Below are 26,412 nucleotides of genomic sequence, written 5' to 3'. Positions count from 1 at the left end.
GGAGGAAAGCTGTGGGTCATCCGGCCAGCAGCCGGGAGGCTGGGCGAAGACTTGGCAAGGACTGACCCATTCCCAGGTGACTGAGAGGCTCGTCTTGCTCGACAGGCACCCGTCGGTGTGGTTTCACTTGGCAGACGATAGAGCCCACCTCCCTCAGCGCGGACATCCTGACCAAACAGTGCATCGCTCTCACTGTTGAATCAAACTGGTGTGACTTCTGGCACGTGGAGACGGTGGAAGCAGAGGATGACAGGCCTTTACTTTTTACTCGATGCATTTCTGCATTGTCTTAAACATCTCACAAATAGCACCCGTCACTGTGTAGATTTAAAATACGTAAGTGTATACCCCCCAAATAAAGCACGCCCACTAATGAGAGGAGCGACAGAAGTCTTAACAGTTTAAACTCACCATCACTCCCCACCCCGCCTCATCTTCCCTGAAGATGACAGCGACAGCCCTTGGTAATGATCACATCAGCTGGTTTGAATGCTAGCAAGCTGGAGTGGATCAAAGTCCTAACTCCGTCAGCTGTCCGAGCGGCAGTCTGTATAGAGCGTTCAGAGGTAGGACCCTACAGCCCATCTTCCACATGGCAGACTGAGGAATGTGTTTTTAACCTAGGAGCTAAGTGGCTCCTCTGCTCAGAACCCTCTGATCGCTTCCCCCCTCACTCTTACAATGGCCTTTAAGACCCCACATGGTCAGCCACCAACCAGCCTCATCTCCTACTACTCTCCCCCATCAACCTGTTCCGGCCACACTGCTCCTTGAGCAGACCAAGCACACTCAGGGCCTTTGCACTTGCTGTTTCCCCCAGGGTCCCCAGGGCTCGCTCCCCCACTTCCTTCAGGTCTCTGCTCAAATACGGGAGGGAGAGGCAGTGCTGTCTTTAAGCAAATGGATGGGTGCATTCTAAACAAGGATGATCTGGAACTTGACTAGGAGAAAATGAATTGAAGGGTCAAAGGCAAAAACACAAACGTAGTTATAGTTATATGCACGCATAATTAGTGGCTCACCTATAGTGGTTACTCTCGTGTGGATGAGTGGCTGAAAGGTGTACCGTTGACGCTCTGCTTCCTGCCCTGGATGCTGGCTATAGCAGGTGTGGTATATTCAGTTTGTGAAAATAATCATGATAGATGCACTCTTCTGAATGTATATTTATATGTCAATAAAATATATACCCAAACACACACCCTTTCTTCAACATTTGAGAGCAAGTATTAGTATCCCAAGGAAACACAAACAACGAATTTTCTTCTCCTCTCTCTATGCAAAAGACTTACCATCCCACGGTGGCCCTGGTCAGGATCATATCAAACAGCAATATCGATAAACCAGCCGTGATCACCTGCAGAAATCATTTCAACAAAAGGTCATCAGAGCAGCAGGCCCTCGGCAACCTTCTCCAAAGCCATTCTTCACAAGCTTAGTTTGTACTAGTTCAGATCCCAGACGTCAGCCATGCCTTCCCACTTCATGACTTTTTGCCCCAAATACTTCCTAGTCCCCCTAATTACCTTTCCCAAATACCCCTGTATTTAGCGGAAAATGCTAAGTTCTAGCCTATTCTGAGGTGAGAATCTTCAAAGAAACATTTAACTTCCAAACTCTTCAAAGGAGGAGTTTGGAAGCCAACATCCAAACTCATCTCTCCCCTGGGCAGGGGCATAGCAAGAATCCCTGTTTCCATCTTGTCTCAGCTGTGCAAAAAGAATCCTCAGGGTCAGAAGTACTCATTCACCTGCTCCCAGATCCTCCAGCTAAAAACCTAGCTGTCAACCTGCCTTTGCTAACACACCATCTCTCGCCCTGCCCTAATGCCCCTGTCTTTCTGGCCCGTGACACACATTCTAAGAAACCAGGTACTTCCTAAGGGAGGGAGCAATGAAATCATTAATTAATTACTTGCAAACATCTAGAAGCCACAGGAGAGGGAAGAGGTTAGTCCACATCTCTCAGAGCTAGAAATTACATAAAAGTCTCTTAGGAATGGCAGTAACAGGACTCAGCCTCCAGCGGTGCCTCTAAACATCGGCACAAAAAGTTTTGAGAATCAAAGACCCAACTTTGGAATGTCTGCTCAGGAAAGATGTTTTTTCCCAGAATTCTGCATTCTGGAATACAAAAGGGCTTCCATGAGTCACCCTAAGGACTTGCTTCCTTGCAATGAGAAGAAGTAAGAAGCAAGCCGTATTGGGATGGGTCACGCAGGCTGGATGCCCTCGGAGATGTCAACTGCCATGTCACTCAAGGGGACGTCATGTCCGGTCTTGGAGGCCTCTTCAGGTCCCAAGCTGGGAACAAGGCAACAAGCAGATGGTCAGAAGGAGGGAGTGTGTTTAATGGGTCTCATCTTCATTCATTTACCATCTCAAAAAGAAGTCTGGAAACATAAACCAGGAACATTCAAGTACACAAACTCTGTGAGCTCTTAGAACCTTTGTGGTAGTTTATTCATTTCAGGTCACTTTCTGTTTGCTTTCCTTGCTTAATTTGCAGCAAAAACCTTGATAACGAAAAAGACCTGTGGTGTCTTCAGGAACAAAAAAGAAGTGCCAACAAGGTCAGAGAGACAGTTGCAAAGTAGAAAGCAAAGGACAAGAGGAAACAGATTTCTCAAAGTGAAAACGGAGTGGTGGCTTTTATCTTAAAGAGCTTTTATCTCAAAGAGCAGCTCTTCTTCCCCCATCCTGCCCTCTTCTTATTTGGCATTTTATATTTAGGACTTTTGTATCTATGGTCATAAATGAAGTGGGCCTAAAATTTTATTATTTTGCAATGCAATTATCTGGTTTTGGAAACATGGTTATACAAACCACATGAATTAATTCATCAGCTTCCCTGCTTCTTTTCCTATAAAGGATAAAGATGATCTTTACTGTGGTCTCTACTCTGACCTGACTGCCTCTGGACCTGGAGCTTCTAGGGAAGTCCCTATCACCTTCCCTTTTGTTCTTACTTTTATTGTCATTTTCGCTTACTTTTTTTTTCCCTTTCCTTCCTTAGTCTTAACCAAAGTTAATCTCATTAATCCCTCTTTACTTTTTGCAACTTCTTGGACATTTCCTGGGGTGGTGCCAACAGAGATTTATTTCTTGGAATTGCTGAAAAGGCCTCCATTCTGCTGACGGAGGTTAGCGACGGCAGCCTGGTGTTAACGGAACAACTCACGACGTTTCTGAAGCCTTTCTTAACTCTTCACCATCGTCTTCATCTCCTTTGCCCTTTTTACCGGCTTTTTTCTTTTTTTCCAACTTCACTGAGGAATAGTTGACAAATGTAAGTGTATATATCTAATTGCACAACATGATTTGATATACATATACGTACATGGCCTCCTCTAATTGTCCTCTCTGATGGCTTTTTTCATATGACTTTAGTCTCCTCTGTGGAACCATCACCTCCCACATGCCCTGCAACAGTCACAGCTGAGGGCTTGTGGCTCTGTTCCTCTACGAGTTTCTTCAGCTTAGGAGGAACCTCGTCTTCCATGAGATAGACAGCTGGCCTGCTTGTTCCTATTAACTGCACCTTTTGCCAAGAAAAATACCTCTGAGAATTTTCAAACCAGCCCTTACTTGAAAATAAGGTTGGTTTATAGCCAGACTGGTGCCTTTCCATCTGCTGCTTCCTGGAAACGTCTGCATGGTCTCCTGCCTTTCTCCTGGGCCCCTCTTTCAAACTTCTCTAAATTTTTCTCTCTCAATGAGCAAATCTTCTGCTGGCTGAGACACTCAGTGAAATTTCACAAGGAGGTTTGTCTTCTTTCTGTAGGGAATTTATAGTGAACTTGTTTATTCTGTAGAGCTACTGGGGAGGCAGATGGCTCACTTTTTAATCAATTTCCAGAAGGACCCTCGGTTCCTTAGGCTTCTCTGCTTTCTTTTACCTCCATCACCAGCCCCAGCGGTCAGATCTTTTAGAAGCATTTCCCATCACCCTCTTCCCCCCCGCCCCGTGTGTGTGTGTGTGTGTGTGTGTGTGTGTGTGTGTGTGTATGTGTCTCTCTCTCTCTCTCTCTCACACACACACACACACACAGAGTCACCAAAGTTCTACCACTTCACAAAAGTCACAGTGTAAGAAGGGATGAGTAGCAGCTGACAACACCTCACTGAGGGGTGGACCCTGGGCAGGTGTCCAGCCCGACTCACCCACTAAGTGACTTGCACCCACACATCCCTCTCAGCCTGTATGAGCTTCAAGGTCATGCCCCAGCAAATCAACAGATTTCCACCTGCCACGGGCCATCAGGGCTGCTCAAAAACAGTGGGAAGTGTGTGAATGACAAATCTGCTCGTGCTAAGAGTCCACTCCACTTCTAACTCCACCGAGGAACAAACGGAAGCCAGGTGAACAGACCTTTCACCTTCACCGCTGACTGTGCAAGTCTGGGTACAGAATGTCCCATGCAAGGGCACCTGGGGGCAGAATTCGGGAGGTACAACCGACTCCCTAAGCTCAGAGGTGGGGAAACGGTGACCCAGAGATGGTGTGTGACTTGCTCCAGGCCCCGGCGACTTCACGGCAGGGAGCAGTGGAGTCAAGGCCCTGACTCCCAGGTCAGCCTTCTCTCACAGCCAGAAAGGCCCCACATGAGCTCCATGCAGCTTTTTTGAAAATAAGAGTCCACTAAAAGCAGGGACTCGGATATCTGCAAGCCCATGTTCAGAGCAGCATTATTCACAATAGCTAAAACTTGGAAGCAACCCAAGTTCCCATCAATGGATGAACGAGTAAACAAAACGTGATATATATAGATATATTTATATAGATAGATATCTCTCTCTCTATATACACACACACACACACACACACACACAATGGAATATTATTCAACCTTAAACAGGAAAGAAATTCTGACATATGCTATAACACGGGTGAAGCTCGACGACATTATGCTCAGTGAAATAAGCCGGACGCAGATGGACAAATACTGTATGATTCCACTTATGTGAAGCACTTAGAACAGCCAAACTCATAGAGATAGAAGGTAGAATGGGTGTTACCAGGGACCGGGAGGGGTGGGAAATTAGTGTTTAATGGGTACAGGCTTTCAATTTAGGTTGATGAATGTCAGTAAAAGCATAAACTTCTTTTTCTAACCTTTAAAACAGCTAAAATCTGCCCAGAAGAAAGACTCCAAGTTACTCTTGGGGCTTGCCATTCAGGAGATGGAAGTAGCAGCCATCACTGTCAATTGTTGTTCTTGCTTTCAAAAAGCATTTAAAAAAATACAAATCTTAAAAAAAAAAAAAAAAAAAAAGAAATACAAATGTTTCCCCAAAGAAGAAAGAGCCCTGTGGTCTGAGGAATGTCTGCCTTGCGCACATGAGGACCTGAATGACAAACTCCAGGACCTGCCACAGTTCGGGCTGCCAACAACAGCAGAACTCAATACATTGTGTCAACGGCGGGGCTTTGAACTTCCTGGATTTGTCAATGGATGTCACAACCTCTGTGTTATTTAAACAGATTTTAGTATTTAAAGCAGATCAGGTTTGTTTTTTAAACATTCATTTCGATCCTGAGACAAATTTCCTGTTTGTTTAAGGGAAAATAAAGAGGAACAGTTGTTGATGGGAACCTGCCAGAGAGTCGTGTATTTGGAAGAGAAGCAGAGATTTAGCTTTGCTGTTTGTTATTGTTTTGATGTTGCTGTTGTTGTTGTTGAAGTACATAGGACATAAGGAAAAGTGGCCAATGGCAGCGTGTATACAAGGCCCTTCACCGTAACTGCCCCGGTTTCAGCCATGCACCTCCCATGTAAACTGGTTATAGGTTTTCAAACCCTGTTTCATCCCATCATCTTGCCTTTGCTCAGCAAGTTTTCTCTACCTGGAATAATTTCACAGGCCTCCTCAAACAATCCCTATTCACCTTTTGAAAATCCATTTCTAAAACTTTTCCTGAGTGGATCAGAAGCTTCTTCTAGGGGCTTCCGTAACCCCTTACCATTGCACACATCAAATTCTACTGAAATGGTGGTCTCCCCACACTGGAGGTGAGCTATTCAGCTTTGTATGTTCGGGGCCCAGCAACAGAGACTTGCATACGGTAAGTGCCTGAAACAGTTTACACAAATGCACTGTATCGTCAGAGCTGGTAACATAACCCCAAAGGTCACTTTTCATATATTAGGGACATTGGAACCCAGACCTGAGAACTGGGGGCAATCTCTCTGTCCCTTGTCTGTGCTTCTTGGACCAATTACCTCCATGGGGCTCCACAGAGAAGAGCTGAGACTGGCTCTCTGGTTCCAAGTCCCAAAATGCCAGGGAAGATTCTGATTGGTCCCTGAATCAATTAACTGTGGCCTGGGAAACAGAGTAATGTAAGAACATGGAAGTTCACCCTTGAACTTCGTGGTTGGAATGGAGGAAGGAAGGTTTCCCTGGAGGAAGGTAGGGAAAGTGCTGGGCAGACAGAAGAACGGCTGTCTTCTATACCCTTGCCATCGAAACCATCTGGGAGCTTGCAGGAAATGCAGGCTCTCAGGCCCCACCCCAGACCGACTGAGTAGCATCTACAGTGGAACAGACCCCTGGTGATATGCATGCACATTAAAATGTGAGGCGTTCTGCTCCACACCATCCAACTCCAGCTCTGGCCAGATGGTACTCCCACATCTCCAGGAAAAGGTAAACTCTAGCTTTCTCACAGGCTGTAGAGGCACAGGTCAGACTGTCCTGGAGTCCATCTGTGTTTCAGATTCACATATGAATGTAACCAATCCAGCCTTTCTTTTAGGTTAAAGAGTAAATCTAATAAAAATGTATAATCTCAGAACAGGCTGTCTTTCTCGCCTAGGACCAAAGAAACTATGCCAAATCCACTAGACAGAAACCACAGCTAAGGCTGAGAACTCCGTTTGGTGTTTTATTTATTTATTTATTTTGAGGGGCTGCGTTGGATCTTCATTGCAGTGCACAGGCTTCTCATTGTGTTGTGGTGGCTTGTCTTGTTGCGGAGCATGGGCTCTAGGCACGTGGGCTTCAGTAGTTGTGCCATGCAGGCTCAGTAGTTGTGGCTCATGAGCTCTAGAACGCAGGCTCAGTAGTTGTGGCACACGGGCTTAGTTGCTCCATGGGATGTGGGATCTTCCCAGACCAAGGCTCGAACCCGCGTCCCCTGCATTGGCAGGCAGATTCTTAACCACTGCACCACCAGGGAAGCCCCTGTTTGGTGTTTTTAAAATATTGAATTAATTTATTCAATATCAATCCCATGATTTATTCCAGGATCAGTTAATGACAGACAAATCATGCTAAACTCCAGGCAGAGCTATTAACAGCATTTGGTATCACCTCATTAAAATATACAATGAGCCATTACTTTTTCAGGTATCAAAAAATGACATTTACCATAAGTACACTGGGACTGAAAATATAGCTGAGGAACATAAAGAGATCAAGGTCACGTGAAGAAAGGATAAATTCTAAACCTAGAGAAACCTCGGATGACTTTTAACAAACTCCTACATTTTACGGAAAAAGCAATAATAGAACAAAATTAGAAAAAAAAAGTGACATAAATATCTAGTTCATGGAAGGTAAGGGAAGAAAGTAACCAAAATTTAAAGAGGTCAGGGACTTCCCTGGCAGTCCAGTGGTTAAGACTCCATGCTCCCAAGGCAGGGGGCATGGGTTCAATCCCTGACCGGGAAACTAAGATCCTGCATGCCTCACGGCATGACCAAAAATTTTTTAAAAAAATAAAGAGGGCAGGGCTTCCCTGGTGGCGCAGTGGTTGAGAGTCCACCTGCCAATGCAGGGGACACGGGTTTGTGCCCCGGTCCGGGAGGATCCCACATGCCACAGAGCGGCTGGGCCCATGAGCCATGGCCGCTGGGCCTGCGCGTCCGGAGCCTGTGCTCCGCAATGGGAGAGGACACAACAGTGAGAGGCCCGTGTACCGCAAAAAATAAAAAAATAAATAAATAGGGCAAAAAATGTCCCAGGTGTCAGGCTCAGCAGTGTCATGTATGAATTCATCCGCTCCTCGCAACAACCCTCCACAGGAGGGGAGGGTGCTTTGTCCCATTTTACAGATGAAGAAACTGAAGCTCCTTGAGGTCAAATATCTTGCTCAAAGCACAGAGTCACAAAAAGGGAAGAGTGCAGACTCAAACCCAGGTCTCCTGGTTCCTGTGCCAATCCTCCTTTTCCACTTCCAAGTTAACCCTCAATGGTAGCTCTACTTAACCCTGGAGATGTCAACTTGACTCAGTAGCTCTCAACCCTAGCTGCACAAGAGAATCTCCTGAGAAGTTAGAAAACAAAAACAACTAAAGTCCTGTCCCATATCAATGAAATTGGAATATCTTATAATAAGGTCCAGGTATCAGCATTTAAAAAAAAATTCCCTAGGAATTCTCATATGGGGCCTCTCACTGTTGTGGCCTCTCCCGTTGTGGAAAACAGGCTCCGGACGCACAGGCTCAGCGGCCATGGCTCACAGGCCCAGCCGCTCCGTGGCATGTGGGATCCTCCCGGACCGGGGCACAAACCCGTGTCCCCTGCATCAGCAGGCAGACTCTCAACCACTACGCCACCAGGGAAGCCCCCCTTTTTTAAAAAAAATTTATTTATTTATTTATTTTTGGCTGTGTTGGGTCTTCATTGCTGCATGCGGGCTTTCTCCAGTTGCTGCGAGCCGGGGCTACTCTTCATGGTGGTGTGCGGGCTTCTCATTGCAGTGGCTTCTCTCGTTGTGGAGCACAGGCTCTAGGTGTGCGGGCTTCAGTAGTTGTGGCTCGTGGGCTCTAGAGCGCAGGTTCAGTAGTGGCGCACAGGCTTAGTTGCTCCGTGGCATGTGGGATCTTCCTGGACCAGGGCTCGAACCCGCGTCCCCTGCATTGGCAGGCAGATTCTTAACCACCGCGCCACCAGGGAAGTCCCTAGTGATGTGTTCTTAATTTCAGTAAAAGTATCTACAAAACTGCCAAAATCCACAGAACCACTTTATAACATTGATGAATAAGCCAGAACCTGGTAAATAACCATCATTACCACCATCATCAGCATCTTCACCACAGGACTCATTTATTACACCACTTTACATTACCACCACAGTGCATGAGGGTTTCAATGTCTTCACATCCTTGTCCTTATTTGTCTTTTTTATTATAGCCATCCTCGTGGGAGTGAGGTGGTATCTCACTGTTGTTTTGATTTGCATGTCCCTAATGGCAAGTGATGCTGAACATCTTTTCATGGGCCTACTGGCCATTTATTTATCTACTTTGTAGTACTGTCTCTTCAGATTCTTTGCCCATTTTTAAACTGTGTTATCTTTTTACTATTGAGCTTTAAGAGTTCTTTATATGTTCTAGATACAACTCCCTTATCAGATATATGATTTGTCTGTGAGTTGTCTTTTCATTTTCTTGATGGTGTCCTTTGCAGCTCAAAAGTTTATAATTTTGATGAAGTCCAATTTATCTATTTTTTTCTTTTGTTGCTTGTGCTTTTGGTGTCAAAGCCACATTTTGAGTAGCAAGGAATTCTAAATCACTATTCCAACCAACACCTTAACTAATGATTCACTATACATGAATCATACCATTATATCACAGTTTCCTTTTTATAAAGCCATTCATTCATTCTACCTTCAAACATTTATATTCTACTTTAGAACATGATCTGTCTATCCAAATTAAGTACTACTTTACTTGATTTATAATGAGTTTCCAATGTGAATTTTAGAAGCCAATATCATGCTATGTGATATGAATACAAGACAACAGAAATCTGAGAATTAGGAGATGAAATAAGCATGTATATTTAATGAAAAAGTCTGGAAAACCTCAAGTAGTAATTCTCCAAACATATTCATAGTAATTTTGAAGAGGCTGGTGACTAGTTCTTTAAGGTAGGAATAGAGGAATGGAGTGTTGAGATTATCTAATCTATCCCCTAAATTTCAGCACTTTAAAGATGTCATTCCATTGTCTGTTGGTATTCATAGTTTCAGTTGAAATGTCAGTTACTTTTAAAATTTAAGGTAATGTCTTTTTCCTCTGGTTGACTTTTAAGATTTTCTCTATCTTTGGTTTTCAACATTTTAACTAGGATATGCCTAAGCATACTTATTTTTCTTTGTATTTTTAGTTTGGGGTTTGGTGAGATTCTTGAAGCTGTGGGTTGATGTCTTTCAGCAGTGTTAGAAAATTCTCAGCCATTATTCCTTCATACACTGCTTCTCTCCTTACCTTCTAGAATTCCAAGTACATATATATTAGACATTTTGACAATCTCCTCCATGTCTCTTATACTTTGTTCTATTCTTTCCACTCTTTTTTCCTCTCTATGCTTCACTAATCCTGTAACACTGTGTCCAGTCTGCTCTTAGACCCATCCACTAAGTTATTAATTTCACACATATTTTTTTCCATTCAATAATAACTCTTTGATTTTTTTTTACAGATTCCAATTTTGCATTGAATTTCTCCCATCATTTAATTCATTTTTTCCACTATTTTCTTTAACATATTATTCATAGTCACTTTTAAGTTATCACTAGCTCCAACACCCAGATCATTTGTGGTTATGCTCTCATTATTTTTTCCACTTAATTATCAGTCATGTTTTCCCGCCTCTTAACATGTCTACAACTTCGTTATGTTGAACACTGCATGTAAAAGAACTATAATCAGGAATTGAGTGAATCAGAGATGGGCTATAGCTCTAGTAAGGCTTAGTCCACCTCTACTTTATCTAGTTCTTCAGGTATGGCCCTTCCAGACTTGTGTGTAAGAGCCTGGTAGATCTCTAACTTCTCATTCCTATAAGTTCTGCCTTTCAGAAATTTTGACCTTAGCTTTTTAGCTTCCCATCCCATGTAGATTCAAAATCTGGCAACAGTCTTCAGGGGAAGAGTCATTGTATATTTGCTTCAGGCTCCTCTTTTTAGCAAGATTTTGTCTCCTAAGTACCCCCAAGATTATGAGCTTTTGCTTTGCCTTTCTGGGACAACCAGCAGCCTCCAGAACTGCTCCAGAGTTCAGCAAATGTCTCCTGGGAATACTGGACTTGCCTTTGGGGCTCCTCTAGTTTCCAATCCATCAAGCCAGTTCCACATGACTGCCAAAAGCTCTGCTAGTTTCTCTTTCCCACAGAATATTTCCTTTTCTTGGACAAAGTCAGATCCTTAGGCCACACCCAGAATCAGCAAATATCCTTCACCTCCCCCCAACCCCATGAAGAAAATAGCCTGTGTCACTCATATACCTAGGAAGGTTCTTCCTTCTTTGGAAATTTATTTAATTTAGTTCTCATTGCTTTCACAGATCTCTGATTTCTTTAAAAATATGATTTTTGCAATTTACTTGTTTTTCCCCTAGTTGTTTCAACTGAATGTTGGCCTGTCACAATGTACAACAGTCTACTCTGAAGTAGAGGATTTCCGTTTACTATACAGATGAGAAAACTAAGACAGAGAGAGATGGTAAGACACTGGTTTTCAAACCAGATTTGGCTGAAAACTATTTCCCTAGAGCCACCTTGGATGTCATCATGGTGACGCAAGGTGGGGAGGCTTTATTTGATTTGTTCTGAACATCTTCCTGATCAGCGACAATCTTATTAACTCATCATTACAATGTAAATTAGCTTTGTATTTTCATCATAGCCTAGGATCTTGTATCTATCAGCCGAGGGCAACAGGACTTTCTTAAGGGCACAGTCTCTTTCTCTTCAGACACAGAGATTCAGATATGATGCAACTGATGATGATTAATAAGACAGACTGGAGATGAGAGGAACATACCGTTTCCTTTCCTCACGATTCTCTCTGCCTGGGAGGAGGAAACTCTTCTGCTTTCCATCCTTTCAATCTCTTCCAAGTTCACTCTAATGGGAAGAATTATTCATCTGATTGTACACTTAATGAGGCTCATTACACTAGTTAGTGGGATTCCAGTGTTTTAAAGGCAAGAATCCAGACTCCACATGATTTATTTCTTCTCTTGAATCCATGCAATAAAATTTTCTTTACCCTGTCTTCACCTGTTGCAGGGTGGGAGTGGAGGATGGAGAGGAAGCCATGCCTCCTATAGGGAGCAGAAAGCCTTAAGTCTCTAAACTAAGGTTGAGTTTTTCAAGTCAACTTTGTTTCCCACTTGCCTACTATTCTTTGTCCATGTGTTCTCTTAGTCCATATACCAAGAAGGGAGAAGTGGGTAGAAGAGTTCAAGTACCAGAACTCTGAACCTTTTAACACATGCTGTAGGCTGAAGAGACCCATGTGTCTTTTATGCCATCTGACACTGATCCCTTGGTTCCAGCTTCAGAAATCTGTGACCTTTGGACCTTTTATCTTGGACTTGCAATCTTCCTGGATCAGCAGTGCAGAAAGTGTTGGCTCTCCCTCAGAAAGGGTTGGGTGTCAGACTTTTCTCTTTAGTACTCACATTTCTCAAGAGGCCATATTAAATCATGTCTGCTGAAGCGGTGTTCCCTGGTACCTTTGGGGGGGCTTCTTCCTTTCACCTATCTCTCTGGGCATTCCACTTCAGCTCATCCTAAAATACCTGATTTGGTTGGGTGTTTTGTTTTGTTTTTGTTTGTTTTATTTTCTATAATATACTAGAATTTCTTTGAATAAAGGGGCTATAATTTGCCAAGTATTGCTCCTTTGCCAAGAACTATAAAGAGCAAAATAATGTAGACAGACTCAGAACATCCAATCGTCAAAGACAAATGGAGAATTTGAGGCTACTCTAATTTTCCTTCAAATTCAATTCAGTGACAGCCTGGTATAGTATTAATAGATTCTTCATTCTAGTACTTTTTCTCAACTTTTTCAGTCTCATGTTATTCAGTAAATGTACTCACTTACTGACAGACTTACTTTTAGAATGATGGATTTCTGCCAAAGTTATTTTTCAAACTTTGCCTTGTTGATTAAAAAGTTCTATCAGTCTCCCAGCTAAGCAGTACTCTGTGCTTCTGGAAAGGAGGAGCATGCAGCTAAGGTGTTTTTATATTCGAAGTTATTTTGATCCTCTCAAAGAATAGATCTAATCTCTGCAGTCTATTTTTAGAAATGAAATGAATTTAACTCAAAGGAGCTTTAAATAAAAGCACCATAATTATACTTACTCCAAGGTCATGAGGATTTTTTAATCTCCATTTAACAACAACTGCAATTCACGTTATTGTTATACTTAGTAATAATGGAGGTGAAGGAATAGATTTGCCAAAAGATATACAAGACCTGCTTAAAGATAGGAAATGTGGTGCTCATTTGGCAAAAACCTTTTTGCTACTTCTAACCTGCCTTCTTCCTTAATCCCAACAATTCCTGATGAAATATCAGTTGGGAGAAGTGAGCCTATGATGTCGAGGGCTATACCTCAGCTCCAGGTCTAGTCACACCCAGTTTTACATGACCAGAGAGTGAGAACTCCTTAAAAATGTACAAAGCTTGCACAAGACTCACTCTACCAGCTCAGTTCCACTTGAGGGATTTACACAAACCATGAAGACTTTCTAGCTCTTTTTTTTTTTTTTGCGGTACGTGGGCCTCTCACTGTTGTGGCCTCTCCCGTTGCAGAGCACAGGCTCCGGGCGCACAGGCTCAGCGGCCATGGCTTACGGGCCCAGCCGCTCCGTGGCATGCGGGATCTTCCCAGACCGGGACATGAACCCGTGTCCCCTCCTCCCCTGCATCGGCAGGCGGACTCTCAACCACTGCGCCACCAGGGAAGCCCCTTTCTAGCTCTTGTTACACAACTCTTGGCACTCACTGCAAAACGTCAGTGGGTCACCTGTGCACTCTTTTGCTATGGACTGAATTGTATGCCCCTCCTCCACCCTAAATCCATATACTGAAGCCCTAACCTCCAATATTATGGTATTTGGAGATGGGCCCTTTGGAAGGTAATTAGGGTTAGATGAAGTCATAAGGGTCGGGTCCTCATGATGGGATTAGTGACCTTACAGGAAGAGGTCAGAGAGCTTGTGCCCTCTCTCTGCCATGCAAAGACATAGCTGAAGACAACCACCTGCTACCCAAGAAGAGAGCTTCCTCCGGACACCAACCCTGCTGGCACCTTAATCTTGGACTTCCCAGCCTCCAGAACTGTGAGAAATAAACGTCTGTTGTTTAAGCCACCCAATCTATGACATTTTGTTATGGCAGCCCGAGCTAAGACATAATTCCTTGCTCTTTTGGAGAGTTTACAAAAGGAAAGCTAAAAAAACAACAAATTGTTTAGGAAGAAGCTTTCACTGAATTAGAAGTGAAGAAGGAAAAGGGCTTTGAGTTATTGCTGGAAGGACACTAAGGCCAAATTCCCTTCACTGAGCCCCTCGCTAGGAACTAGAGAGGCAAAAATGAAAGGCAAGAACCTGCCCCCAGCACCCCATTCTAGGTTAGCTACTTCCAGAGGTTACTAAGCAAGTAATTTCAATACCATATGATAAGTGCTAAGACATGGGTATATTCAGTGTTGCAGGAACAAGCCCACATCGAGATGATGCCTGAGCTAATCTTGAAGGACAGATAAGAATTACCAGGTGAGGAAGGGTGAAAAGGGCTTTCTACATAGAAGGAACAGCATGAACAAACTCACAGATGCTAAGCCACTGGGTTTTATCGGAAAATGCAAAGTGTGAGTTGGGTGGAGGCCACCATTAAAGCTGAAGGAAACCCGAAGAGAAAGAAAAAACCAGTAGCTGGAAAATGCTTTTTCCTAGCAAGGTATTGAAAAAAATCCCATGGGAATCCTATTCCCTTAAAGACCGTGGGCAGCTGGATCCAGGACGACTGGGCGTGTAGCATGTCTGGACTTGGGCTTCAAAAGAGCTCATCCCAATCTGTTCTTGTGCCGTGTCCGTGGGAGAGCAGTGGGCCAGCACTCTGAGAGTCCCCAGTGTCCCCTTGCTGTGTCACAAACTCACTGACTAACCTCAGGCTGGCCGTTCCCCTCTCTAGATTTCAGTTTCCTCCTCCCTAAGACAAAGGAATCATCTATAAAGTTATTTCTCAGGGACTGAATTTTATTCTCTCACTTACACCTTTTCTTTGAAAGGGATGGGGGAATTTTATTCCTTGTTCCAGTGAGAATTTTCAAGAAGCTTAAAAAGACAATCTTTACAGACTTAAAACATCTGTAGGAAGTAGATAAGAGAGATGAAGATAGGGGGAAAACAAAGACAGGGAGGCAGAGATGAGGCTATGACCCCAAGTCCACGCCAGAGATGTCTACTGACGCAGTGAGGAGGGGACTACACATAGCAGGGGAGGAAGCAGCTCAGGAGTTTGGCTGTAGCCACAGCCGTGAAGGTCCATATGGTCAGTCACACAAGGGGTGTCCCTAAGATGCAGGCAAACGGACTGCTTGGGAGAAGCCATTTAATGTCAGTCTGTCTCCGAAGTTTAAACTGAAAACATCGTTACAGACATTCAAATATATGTTTCAAAAAAGCACAGAGCAGTTAATTTAGGAAACCTGTCAACTGCCACAGTGAGGCCCAGTGTAGTGACCCAGAGGGAAGAAAATGTCTTGTCTTGTTCCCATGCCATTTACAAGGTACACCCCGTGTACAATTTAGGAAGCTGAGAATAGAGAAATCTGCACCACGGTCCTCGCCTGGGTTCCATTACAGGAAGCAGAAAGTCTGAGTGCAGGGAGCTGGCGGTGCAGCCAGGAGCCCCGCCCGCCTCCATCAAGGAGACAGCTCAGCAGAGGCTGCTTTTCTCCGAAGAAACGGTAAAGCCTGTGGAGCAGAAGCAGACCAATAAATACTTCTGCAACGCTACCAGGAAGCCTGAGCTCACTTTCTTTACATTGGCACTGAGCTGAATATTGATTAGAAACCCTCTCCAACCATGACATTCAACAGAACTGGTGGCCGGCGCCCAGAAGAGTGAGGCACCACTCTGTGGGTTCTTCTCTTTCCCCAGTAAGTGAAACCCCAGACCATCTGCAGTGCAAAGACAGGGTCAAAGCCAGAGGTGGGAGGGTCTGCTGGACCCAACACCTGGGCTTCCCAGGGACCAGCAGGAGAGGAGGCTCAGCTGTGCTTTCTGAGGATGGCACCACTGCAGCACCCACATCGGATTTTTAAAAACTGAATTATGGGCTTCCCTGGTGGCGCAGTGGTTGAGAGTCCGCCTGCTGATTCAGAGCACGTGGGTTCGTGCCCCAGTCCAGGAAGATCCCACATGCCGCGGAGCGGCTGGGCCATAACGGTGAGAGGCCCGCGTACCGCAAAAAAATAAACAAATAAAATAAAAACTGAATTATAACATAAATACAGTAAAATGCACGACGAGCTTGAATTTCAAGTGTAGGGCTTGTTGAATGTTTACACCTTGAAACATCCATGTAACCACCACCAGACAGAGAAGGAACCTAGGTTCCTTCCCAATCAATACATCTGAATCACCTATGTGGCTGTAGGCTCTTTTTTACTGCAGTATACTATTCTACTGTATGGAGAGATCAAACTTTATTTCTCCTTGATTGATGTATGGTCTATTTCCTCAGTTTGGGGCTGTCATGAGTAAAACTACTGTGGATATTCCTATTATGCACTTAAAAAAAATAACAGTCTTACTGAAATAGAGTGCACATACTATAAAATTCACCCTGTTAGGGCCTCCCTGGTGGCGCAGCGGTTGAGAGTCCGTCTGCCGATGCAGGGGACACGGGTTTGTGCCCCGGTCCGGGAAGATCCCACATGCCACGGAGCGGCTGGGCCCGTGAGCCATAGCCGCTGAGCCCGCGCGTCTGGAGCCTGTGCTCCGCAACGGGAGAGGCCACAGCCGTGAGAGGCCCGCGTACCGCAAAAAAACAGAAGCATGAGTACTGAAACGGAGTCATGCATTGTGTAATTCTTAGAGTGAACAGTCAACCACCCAAGGATAACATGAAAATAAGAGTAACTGACTGGCTTCACAAAAGATAATGGCAGGACTTGATTGGATCCAAGTGGTTCACACAGCGTAGCTCAACCTAGATGTCAGAGCAGGGATATTTCAGGGGAAAAAGCACCAGTTCACTGGGCTCAGAACTGGGCTGGTTTTTCCCTTCAAGTGAGAGTAAGAGATGTCCTCACAACCTCAGGCCTTGCATTCCCACCTTAGAAATCCTACCGTAAGCAGTGTCAGCACTGCTATTCCAAATTGCCGGGTGTTTGCTGCCATTTGACCACACCATTCAGAGCTTTTTACTTCTCTCTGTGCACCCTTAAAACGTCAGGATTTGGGGGACTTCCCTGGTGGCTCCGTGGTTAGGAATCCGCCTGCCAATGCAGGGGGCACGGGTTTGATGTCTGGTCCGGGAAGATTCCACATGCCGCGGAGCAACTAAGCCTGTGCGCCACAACTACGGAGCCTGTGCTCTAGAGCCCACGAGCCACAACTACTGAAGCCCACGTGCCTAGAGCCCGTGCTCCGCAGCAAGAGAAGCCACCGCAATGAGAAGCCCGCACACTGCAACAAAGAGTAGCCCCCGCTCGCCACGGCTAGAGAAAGCCCGCGCACAGCAACGAAGACCCAACGCAGCCAAAACATTTAATTAATTAATTTTAAAAGTTAGGATTTGGTAGCTCAACGCTTTGGGAGAGAAGGTTTTGGCAATTACTCGATTTCCCCTTTTGCTGGAGTACACTTTATAGGTTTCGTCCTTCACAGATAGCTAGAACATTCGAGAAGTTAGAAAAGGAGTTCATTCCAAATAACTGAAGGAGAGGTGTCTCTTTGTATCCCCCAGGGCACCCCCAGAAGTCACATGACAAGAAGACAGATGTGGAAATGTAGACAGAGAGAGCCTGTTCCCCTCATAATCTACCCCCCAAAACCACCCAGATATGCACAGACACAATCAAATAAAATTACAAACACAATCTAACGCTAGTTTACATGGTATCAGGCAATTCATTATTGACTGAAAAAAACCTTTCCTGCCACATATTTGACTAACAGACTGGCTATTCTGGAGTCACATAAACAAGCACACCTGCTTGTACTTAACTGCCTGGCCTTACAGTTAGATGCAGTCTACTTATAGAAAAACAAAAGCATCAGAAATCTTAACCTAAAGAACCACTGGGTCAGTTCAAAGTGACGATGCAGAGTCAGGAGGGGAAAAGCAAGTGTGGATGACTTTTTGTAAGGGAGTACATTTTAAATAGGAAAATAGTGAGCAAATGACTATCTATAAGCAAATTCCACTCTGGGGGATAAAACAGGAGAACAAGCGTGGGGCGGGATCCGATGGGGTACTTGGGGGCCCCGGGGGGCCAGGCCACCAAGATGTCTCTAAGGCACAGTGGGAGAGAAGAGCTATTTTCACAAAATGGCACCAAGTAAATATCTACTAAGTCTTTCAGATCCACATGTCATTCCTTTCTATTATGTGTCAAAACTTAGCCGTCCCATAATGAAACTCTGCTTCTTCAGATTTCCCCAAAACTGCTTCCTTTTATTAGCTCTCATTCCGCCTGCTCATCCTCTAATGACACGGGCAGCTGCTGCTGCCTGAAGCTTGCCCTCTGGTTTGGGCACATACAGGCCATGAAATGCTCCTTGCTAATCACCCCATGTCCGGCCATACCTCGGGGGACTTAGTTCTAGTGATTGGGATAGAAGATCTTCATAAGGAAAGGTGAACTCAAACTGGATTAATGGCACAATTAAGGGAAGGAATATGTACATTACGAGAGCATCCCTGGGGGCAGTGGAAGGTAACTTCAAGAGATACATGTGGGATTGCACCTTTGTTTCTGACATGAGTGCACAAACCTGCCAAGATGTGTAAAATAAGATCAGTGTGTTTAAGCATTCACTTGGCACTCATTTATTTGAGGCTATCCTACAGTGAACCAAGGACACATTGATTCATCCCCCCAACGGAGGCTTTGTAAACTTTCCCAATTAACTGGCCTTTGTGTTGCAAAAAATCACTTTAATTTAGGTGTTATAAATGGTCTTGGATACTGACAGCACTCCTATAAACCTTGCAGTCAGAACATTTACAGAAATTCCGGGCATTTCCTTTAAAGCAAATTCATTCAGGTCAAAAGTTGAGAAATCCAGAATCGTTATCATATTTTTGCAGTACAGAACATTGTGATGATCAATGGCACTAAAAATAGCCCAGAAAAAATTAGGAGTTCATAATCGGAAACAAGAAAAACAACAACCTTATCCAAAATAGCAAAATGTCCATTAACATCACTCACTTCCTTAGGAATTATTTTGACAATAGGAAATGGAATTGAATTTTTTTTCCCTTTAATCCAAAATTGTATTTCCCCTCCCATGTGTCCTCTGGGAAAACCCTGCTTATAAATGAATCATTCCCAGATAACCAGCTTCTTGCTGACTGTTTCCATACAGCTCAACAAACACAGAGAAGCTCCTGAACTTGCTATTTCACGTTCCTGTCGCTTCAGTGGTGATGTCATGGAAAGACATAGACATGTTATTATTGCCCAGCTAGAGACCATAAAGGAAAGTATGCTGCTGCCTCTAGGTTTTCCTTTACCAATGAAAATTATTTTCATTGCCCTAGCCGCTTAGACTGTGAAAAAGAAAAATGATCTAATTAGGAAAACAGTCATAATTTTGTAAGCTCATTCTTTCAACATAAAAATTACATGACAGCACAGCTTCATTGGGTTTGATCATTTATTTTCATCGGACCATTCTAGTACACATCAAGGTGCTGAATAACAGCTCGAGGAAGTAAATTAAAAAAAATAGGAAGCTGCTCCCCAGAAAGGAGTGTGGAGTCTTAAGAAGCTGAGAAAATGGGAAGAAATGCAAATAGCAAACTGAGAGGAGTGGCCTTCTCTTTTGTGATTGCCTTTTACCATCCAGGAGGGGAGGAAAGACAGCAACAGGCTCTGCACACCCAACAGATGGTGATGGAGATGATGATGATAAAGAAAAAGAAGTAACTGTGCTTGTTTCAGCAGCACATACACTAAAACCAGAATGATACAGAGAAGGATGACATGCAAATTCATGAAGCATTCCATATTTTTTTGTAACTATGGGAGCTGAGAGATGTTAACTAAATATATTGTGGTGATCATTTTGTAATATATACAAATATCAAATCATTATGTTTTGTACCTTAAACAAACACAATGTTATATGACAATTAAATTTCTATAAAACTGTTTTTTTTTTAAAAAAAGGAGGTCTTCCCTGGTGGCACAGTGGTTGAGAGTCCGCCTGCCGATGCGGGGGACACGGGTTCGTGCCCCAGTCCGGGAAGATCCCACATGCCGCAGAGATGCTGGGCCCGTGAGCCATGGCCGCTGAGCCTGCGCGTCCGGAGCCTGTGCTCCGCAGCGGGAGAGGCCACAACAATGAGAGGCCCGCGTACCAAAAAGAAAATAAATAAAAATAAATAATTAAAAAAATTTAAAAAAGGAGAAGAGTAGTAACGGAGCAGGAAGTAGAAGGCGGAGGAGAACTAACACTGTTCAGCATAGACTAGACCTAATGAAAGCGAAACATGATGGGGATCGTTAACTATACTTCCAGGACTTGTCTGTAGTCTGTTCTTGAGTGTGTGTGTGTGTGTGTGTGTGTGTGTACGCGCACACATGCATGTTTGCATGCACCAGAAATTGAATCTAAGTCAGATTCCAGAACCTGGAGGATTTGTTTACTTGTCACCCCCTCAGAAATTTAAGGTGTGACTTCACGTTAAGCTCTGGAACTTCCCTACAAATATATCTAATAAAAATTCAGTGGAGAAAAAAATTATGTTATTTAGAAGTCATAAAATCTCTGTGATTCCAATATAAAAGACACTAAGCTTCTTTTATTTCTTTTTTTTAAATTCCACCAGAAACAGCAAGCATTTCACCCATGGTCTTGGGAGACATTTGAAAATTCCGAACATCAAACCCTGACAGCATCTGTTGAGGACACTTTTACAAGTACATCCTATATTTAAAACAGGTTGAATCTTATCTAGTAAACTCACATAGCCAAGCCTCCTTCTTAATTCAATATCTTGGCAATAGGTCAAGAGAAATGTCAAGATGTCACTGGAAAAAGAAAGATGTCAGGCCATGCTCCCAAGACCTGGCCAAACAGCCTGAGAGAGAGGTGGTCGAAACTCAAGAGAAATTCCTACCCACTCAAGAGTTCTTCATAAGGATGAATCAAACGGAGGCTAAAACTTACCAGTATAGTCTTCTCAACTCTTTTAAGAGAAACTCCTAAATGAGAAACACAGTTCAGGACTTCGGTCCTTTTACTACACAAGGATGTGTTGTTATGGGGACAGCTTTGCAGGCTCCCTGGCAACCCTGGGTATAATTAAGGCCAATGATCACAGAACAGCCAGAGGTGGTCTCCATGGAGACCAACAAACACACATTTCCACAGGCACAGCAACTGTTCTGAATCAATGACTCTTTATATAGGTTTAAAAACATTGTGAATGGTACATCAATTGCTTCCTTTGTTAGGGAATGCCTGATTAAAAACACGGTGAGAGAGCTGGTTCTCCTGCACCCTGAATTCTAAGCAGTGCCTAGATAGGCAGTTCCCAACTCAATTCATAACCTAGAACTAGCAAATACAAATGGAAAATCCAGACTCAGGAATCACTGGTTAATCTGGAGGAAGAATTAAACTAGTGGTCGACAGCGCCAAGGAGGGCCAGCCAGCTGCCGGCACTCACTATTCCAGGGCTGTCTAAATATTATTCAACCCTCTAGCAAGGTAGACATTATTATTATACTTGTTTACAGATGAGAAAATGAAGCACACACCTAGAAAGTGTGGCCGAGCTGGGACTCAGAGCTAGGTCAAAATTAAGTCTTGGTCGGGATTTAAGTAACTTTACATAATGCTCTGTGTTTGCATAGCACTTTGTGGTCTATCTTCTTATACATTCTGCCTTTTTCTTGAAGCGTTGATGAGTCAGGTTCTAGAATTTTCTCAGTTTGCAATATTTCACCCCTTGTTCCTTGCCTCCTTGCTCCACTTCTACACCCACCACACGCTCCAAGTTCAAAGACTCACGTAGGACCCCATGTCAGGAGGCTGCACCGGGCTTCCCTGGTGGCACAGTGGTTAGGAATCCGCCTGCCAGTGCAGGGAACACGGGTTCGAGCCCTGGTCCGGGAAGATCCCATTTGCCGCAGAGCAACTAAGCCTGTGCGCCACAACTACCGAGCCTACCGAGCCTGTGCTCTACAGCCCACGAGCCACAACTATTGAAGCCCACACGCCACAACTACTGAAGCCCACGCACCTAGAGCCTGTACTCTGCAACAAGAGAGTCCACCGCAATGAGAAGCCCACACACGGCAATGAAGAGTAGCCCCCGCTGGCCGCAACTAGAGAAAAGCCCACACACAGCAACGAAGACCCCACGCAGCCAAAAATTAATTAATTAATTTAAAAAAGAGCTAAACCTATAAAACATATAGAATAAATCATAAAGGAAAATCTTACTGACCTTAGATTTGGCAAAGATTTCTCAAATACAACCAAAAAAAAGAAGGCTGCCCCATCTTCCACCTGGACTGCATGAGCAGCTCTAGCCTAAGGAGCAATGGGAAGGGAAACCCCATTCCCTAAGCATGAACTGTGACTGTCCAAACTCTAAATAAGAACAGGGACAAACATTCCAATTAACCACATATGGCCTTTATACATAATCTTCCATGAGAGAAGGGATTTGGTAATAGCGATGGAAGAAGGTCATATTACTCAGTGGTTTCCTACTTTACTCTGATCGGTTCTATTAAAGACTTTTTAAATCTGGCACATGTTTCATTAAGTAGGCACTGACAGTTAATGACATGGTTCCCAGCAGATCATCATTATATACAATCCTACAACTGAATGTAAATGCCACCAGCGTTCAGTCCCAAGTATCAGATACAGTCAGCACCGTCAGAGCTCAATCGAATCACAACGTTTTTGAACTATCTTTAGATCTTCTAGTCCAGACCCCTTGCTTTATGGATGAAAAAGCTGAGGACTAGAGGGGTTCGGTACATAGTGATCAAAGCCAAAGAGTCTTTCCTTCCCTGAAACCCCTGAAATCCGAGCTCCCCTGCCACGTGACTCAAGGAATAGCCTCCTTCCTATCTTCGCCCTCTGCCAAGGCTCAGGATAAAGGTTTTTCATTTTCTCTGAAGTTAACCCCCCCCCACTCTTTCCATTTCCCTTTGAAACTTATTCTCCCAATTTCCCCTCATTCTCTAGCATCGTGAAATCTCTGTATACAGGTGTCTTCCAGTTTCAAGTACGCCCAAGTCCTTCTTTTCCTAGAACAGAAGCTGTCTTCGTTAGATCTGCCCACCACCAATCACAATCTTCTATCCACTTTTTATGTATTCTTGAGTATTTCTGATCCAGCTTTTGCCCCACTCCGACCCCTGCCCTTTGCCTAAAACTGTTTCCTCAAAGGTCAGCAAAGTCCTTGCTCTAGTCTTTTCTCAGTCGGATCTCTTTGACCTCTTGGTGGCATTTTGCTTTACTCCTTAAAATTCTCCCTTAGACTTCCCCGCTCTGAACTCTCCTGATCCCCCTTCTACCTTCCGGCTGTTACTTCTCTCTCCTGCTCATTATTGGTCGCTGGCATCTAAGTATTGCCCAGGCTAAGTTGTAAGCCTCTTCTCTGTTCTCCCCAAATTCTTTCACTCTCTAAGTGAGCTCATCAATTTACACATTTTCTTGATTTCAACTCCATCTTTCTACAGGCGAAGCCCAAATGGACATGCAGAGCTCTGAGCCCTTGCCTACACTTGACCCCATGTTTCCAACAAAAAAGAACTCCATGTAGATGTTTTATCACCATACACATTTGTCTAAAATGTATATCACCAGCTTTCCTCCCCAAATATGTTCTTTCACAATCACCCCCATTTCTGTCTGTAATGCCATGGATTTCCCATGTCTCTAGCTACAAACCTTGGAGCCATTTGTGACCTTCCATACCCATCATTCCTATGTCCAAACTATCCCCCCAACTGTTCTAAAATGACTTGTCTTTGTTATCTAATTCTTTTATCACATCACAGAACAATTATATGGTAAGTTGTGTACTGTAAGTCAAGTTTGACCTTTCACCTTTCTTCTTGCCATCACTACCTTGATTCACCTCCCTTCTGAATGGTTGGAAGTCATTTCCAATCTGTCTTAAGCACTGCCGCTATATTAACCTGCTTAAAACATTACCCTTGGTCAGTCTCATTCTGAGGTTCACAGTAGTCTCTGTGGCATGGCTTTTAGGGATACCTATAATCTGACTCTCCTATGCTCAGTTCTTCCCTTCCCCTCTACATTCTCCTCCTCCTCTAGCTAAATTTATTTCCTCCTGGTTCCCCACCTGCACATCCTTCTGTTTAACCTTTCTGCCTGTGAGTTTTTCACAGAATCCATATTCTCCTCTGGCCCAATGGAACATCTTTTTGAGTCACTTTCTAAATATACTGGCACCCAGTAGAGTCGCAATGACATGGGGGAAAGGCTGTATTGCTAAGTACAATTATGTTGTATTCCAAATGTCAGCACATTTTGATGTATAAGTGGTCCATTATGATTTGCAAATATTTTCTCCTAGACTGTGGCTTATCTTTTCATTTTCTTAATGGTGTCTTTTGAATTACAAAATATTTTAACTTAAATGCAGTCTAATTTATCAATTATTTTATGGCTCATGTTTTTGGTGTCATATCTAAGAACTCTTTGCTTAAACCAAGGTCATTAAGATTTTTTCCTGTGTTTTCTTCTAAGAGTATTCTGGTTTTAGCTCTAACATTTCGGTCTATGATCCATCTTGAATTAACAATGCAAGGCAAGGGTCTAAGTACTTTTTTTCCCCAGCATACGGACTGTTATAGCCTCATTTGCTGAAGAGAAAACCCCTTCTCCATTGAACTGCCTAGGCACCTTTATCGAAAATCAATAGACCTTGGGACTTCCTTGGTGGTGCAGTTGTTAAGACTCCGTGCTCCCAATGCAGGGGCCCGGGTTTGGTCGCTGGTCAGGGAACTAGATCCCACATGCAGGTCACAACTAAGAGTTTGCATGCCGCAACTAAGAGTTTGCATGGCACAACTAAGGAGGCGGTGAGCCGCAACTAAGACCCAGTGCAACCAAATAAATAAATAAAATAAAATAAAATCTTAAAAAAAATACATTGACACCCTTAAAAAAAAAAAAAAAAGAAAATCAATAGACCTTAATGTCTACCCTTATGCTAATACCAAGATGTCTTGATTATTCTAGCTTTATAGTGAGTTCCAAATTATGTAGCTAAAGTCCTCCAACTTTGTTTTTCTTTTGTTTTGGCTATTGCATTTCCAAATAAATTTTAGGATCAGTTTGTGAATTTGTACAATTTAGGAAGAATTTCCATCTTAACAATATTGAGTCTCTCCATTTATTGAGAGCTTCTTTAATTTCTCTCAGAAAGGTTTCGTAGTTTTCAGTGTATAAATTTACACCTCTTTGTTAAGTTCCTAAGTATTTTTTTCTTTTTGATGCTATTGTGAATGGAATTGTTTCCTTAATTTCATTTTTTTGCACGAGTGTTCATTATTAATACATAAAACTACAATTGATCTTGCACCCTGAGACTTTGGGAAATCATTTATTAGTTCAATTAGGGTTTTTATAGATTCCTTAGGATTTTCTATGTATAGGATAATGTCATCTGTGAGTACAAACAATTTTTTTTTCTTTATTGCACTGCCCGAAACCTCCAGGATAACGTTGAATAGAAGTGGTGAGAGTGAAATTGTTGTGTTGCTCCCAATCTTAGGGGGAAAGTATTCAGTTTCACCATTAAGTATAGTGTTAGCTATAGGTTTTTCATAGATGCCTTTTTTTTTTTTTTTCCGTAGATGCCTTCTATTAAACTGAGGAGGTTCTCTTCTGTTACTAGTTTGTTGAGAGTTTTTATCATGGATGGATGTTGGATTTTGTCAAATGATTTTTCTGTACCTATTGACATGATCATGTATTTCTGTTCTTTATTTTATTAATATAACATATTAATTTTCACATGTTAAACCAGCTTTGCATTCCTGTGATAAATCTCATTTGATCATTGTGTATAGTCCTTCCTGTAGGTTGTCAAATTTGGTTTGCTAATGTTTTGTTAAAGATCTATGTTCATGAGGGATGTTGGTCTGTAGTTTTCTTACAATTTTTTGTCTGGCTTTAGTATCAGGGTAATTCACCTTACAGAATAAATTGGGAGTTATTCCCTCTTCCTCTATTTTCTAAAATAATTTGTAAAGAAAAAATATTTCTTCCCTAAATATGTGATAGAACTCATCAGTAATGCCAACTGGGCCTGGGCTTTTCTTTGTAGAAAGATTTTTAAATTACTACTTACAGTTATTTACTTGTTATGAGCGTATTCAGATTTTCCATTTATTCTTGAGTCAATTTTCC

General features: G+C 43.2%; 1 protein-coding gene across 1 annotated transcript in view; it reads right to left on the bottom strand.

The window, feature by feature from the left end:
• Positions 1-2,212: 2,212 nt before the first annotated feature.
• Positions 2,213-26,412, bottom strand: part of TMEM241 (transmembrane protein 241) — a 91,268-nt gene continuing 67,068 nt past the window's right edge. The window contains exons 14-15 of the mRNA XM_065889463.1: positions 4,372-4,430; positions 2,213-2,303 (exon numbers count right to left, since the gene is read on the bottom strand). Coding sequence (XP_065745535.1) covers positions 2,213-2,303; positions 4,372-4,430 — 150 coding nt within the window. The remainder of the gene's footprint in view (positions 2,304-4,371; positions 4,431-26,412) is intronic.

This window comes from Phocoena phocoena, chromosome 13 (genome assembly GCF_963924675.1).
Source record: "Phocoena phocoena chromosome 13, mPhoPho1.1, whole genome shotgun sequence".
Lineage (NCBI taxonomy): Eukaryota > Metazoa > Chordata > Mammalia > Artiodactyla > Phocoenidae > Phocoena > Phocoena phocoena.
This window is presented reverse-complemented; position numbering and strand designations above follow the sequence as displayed.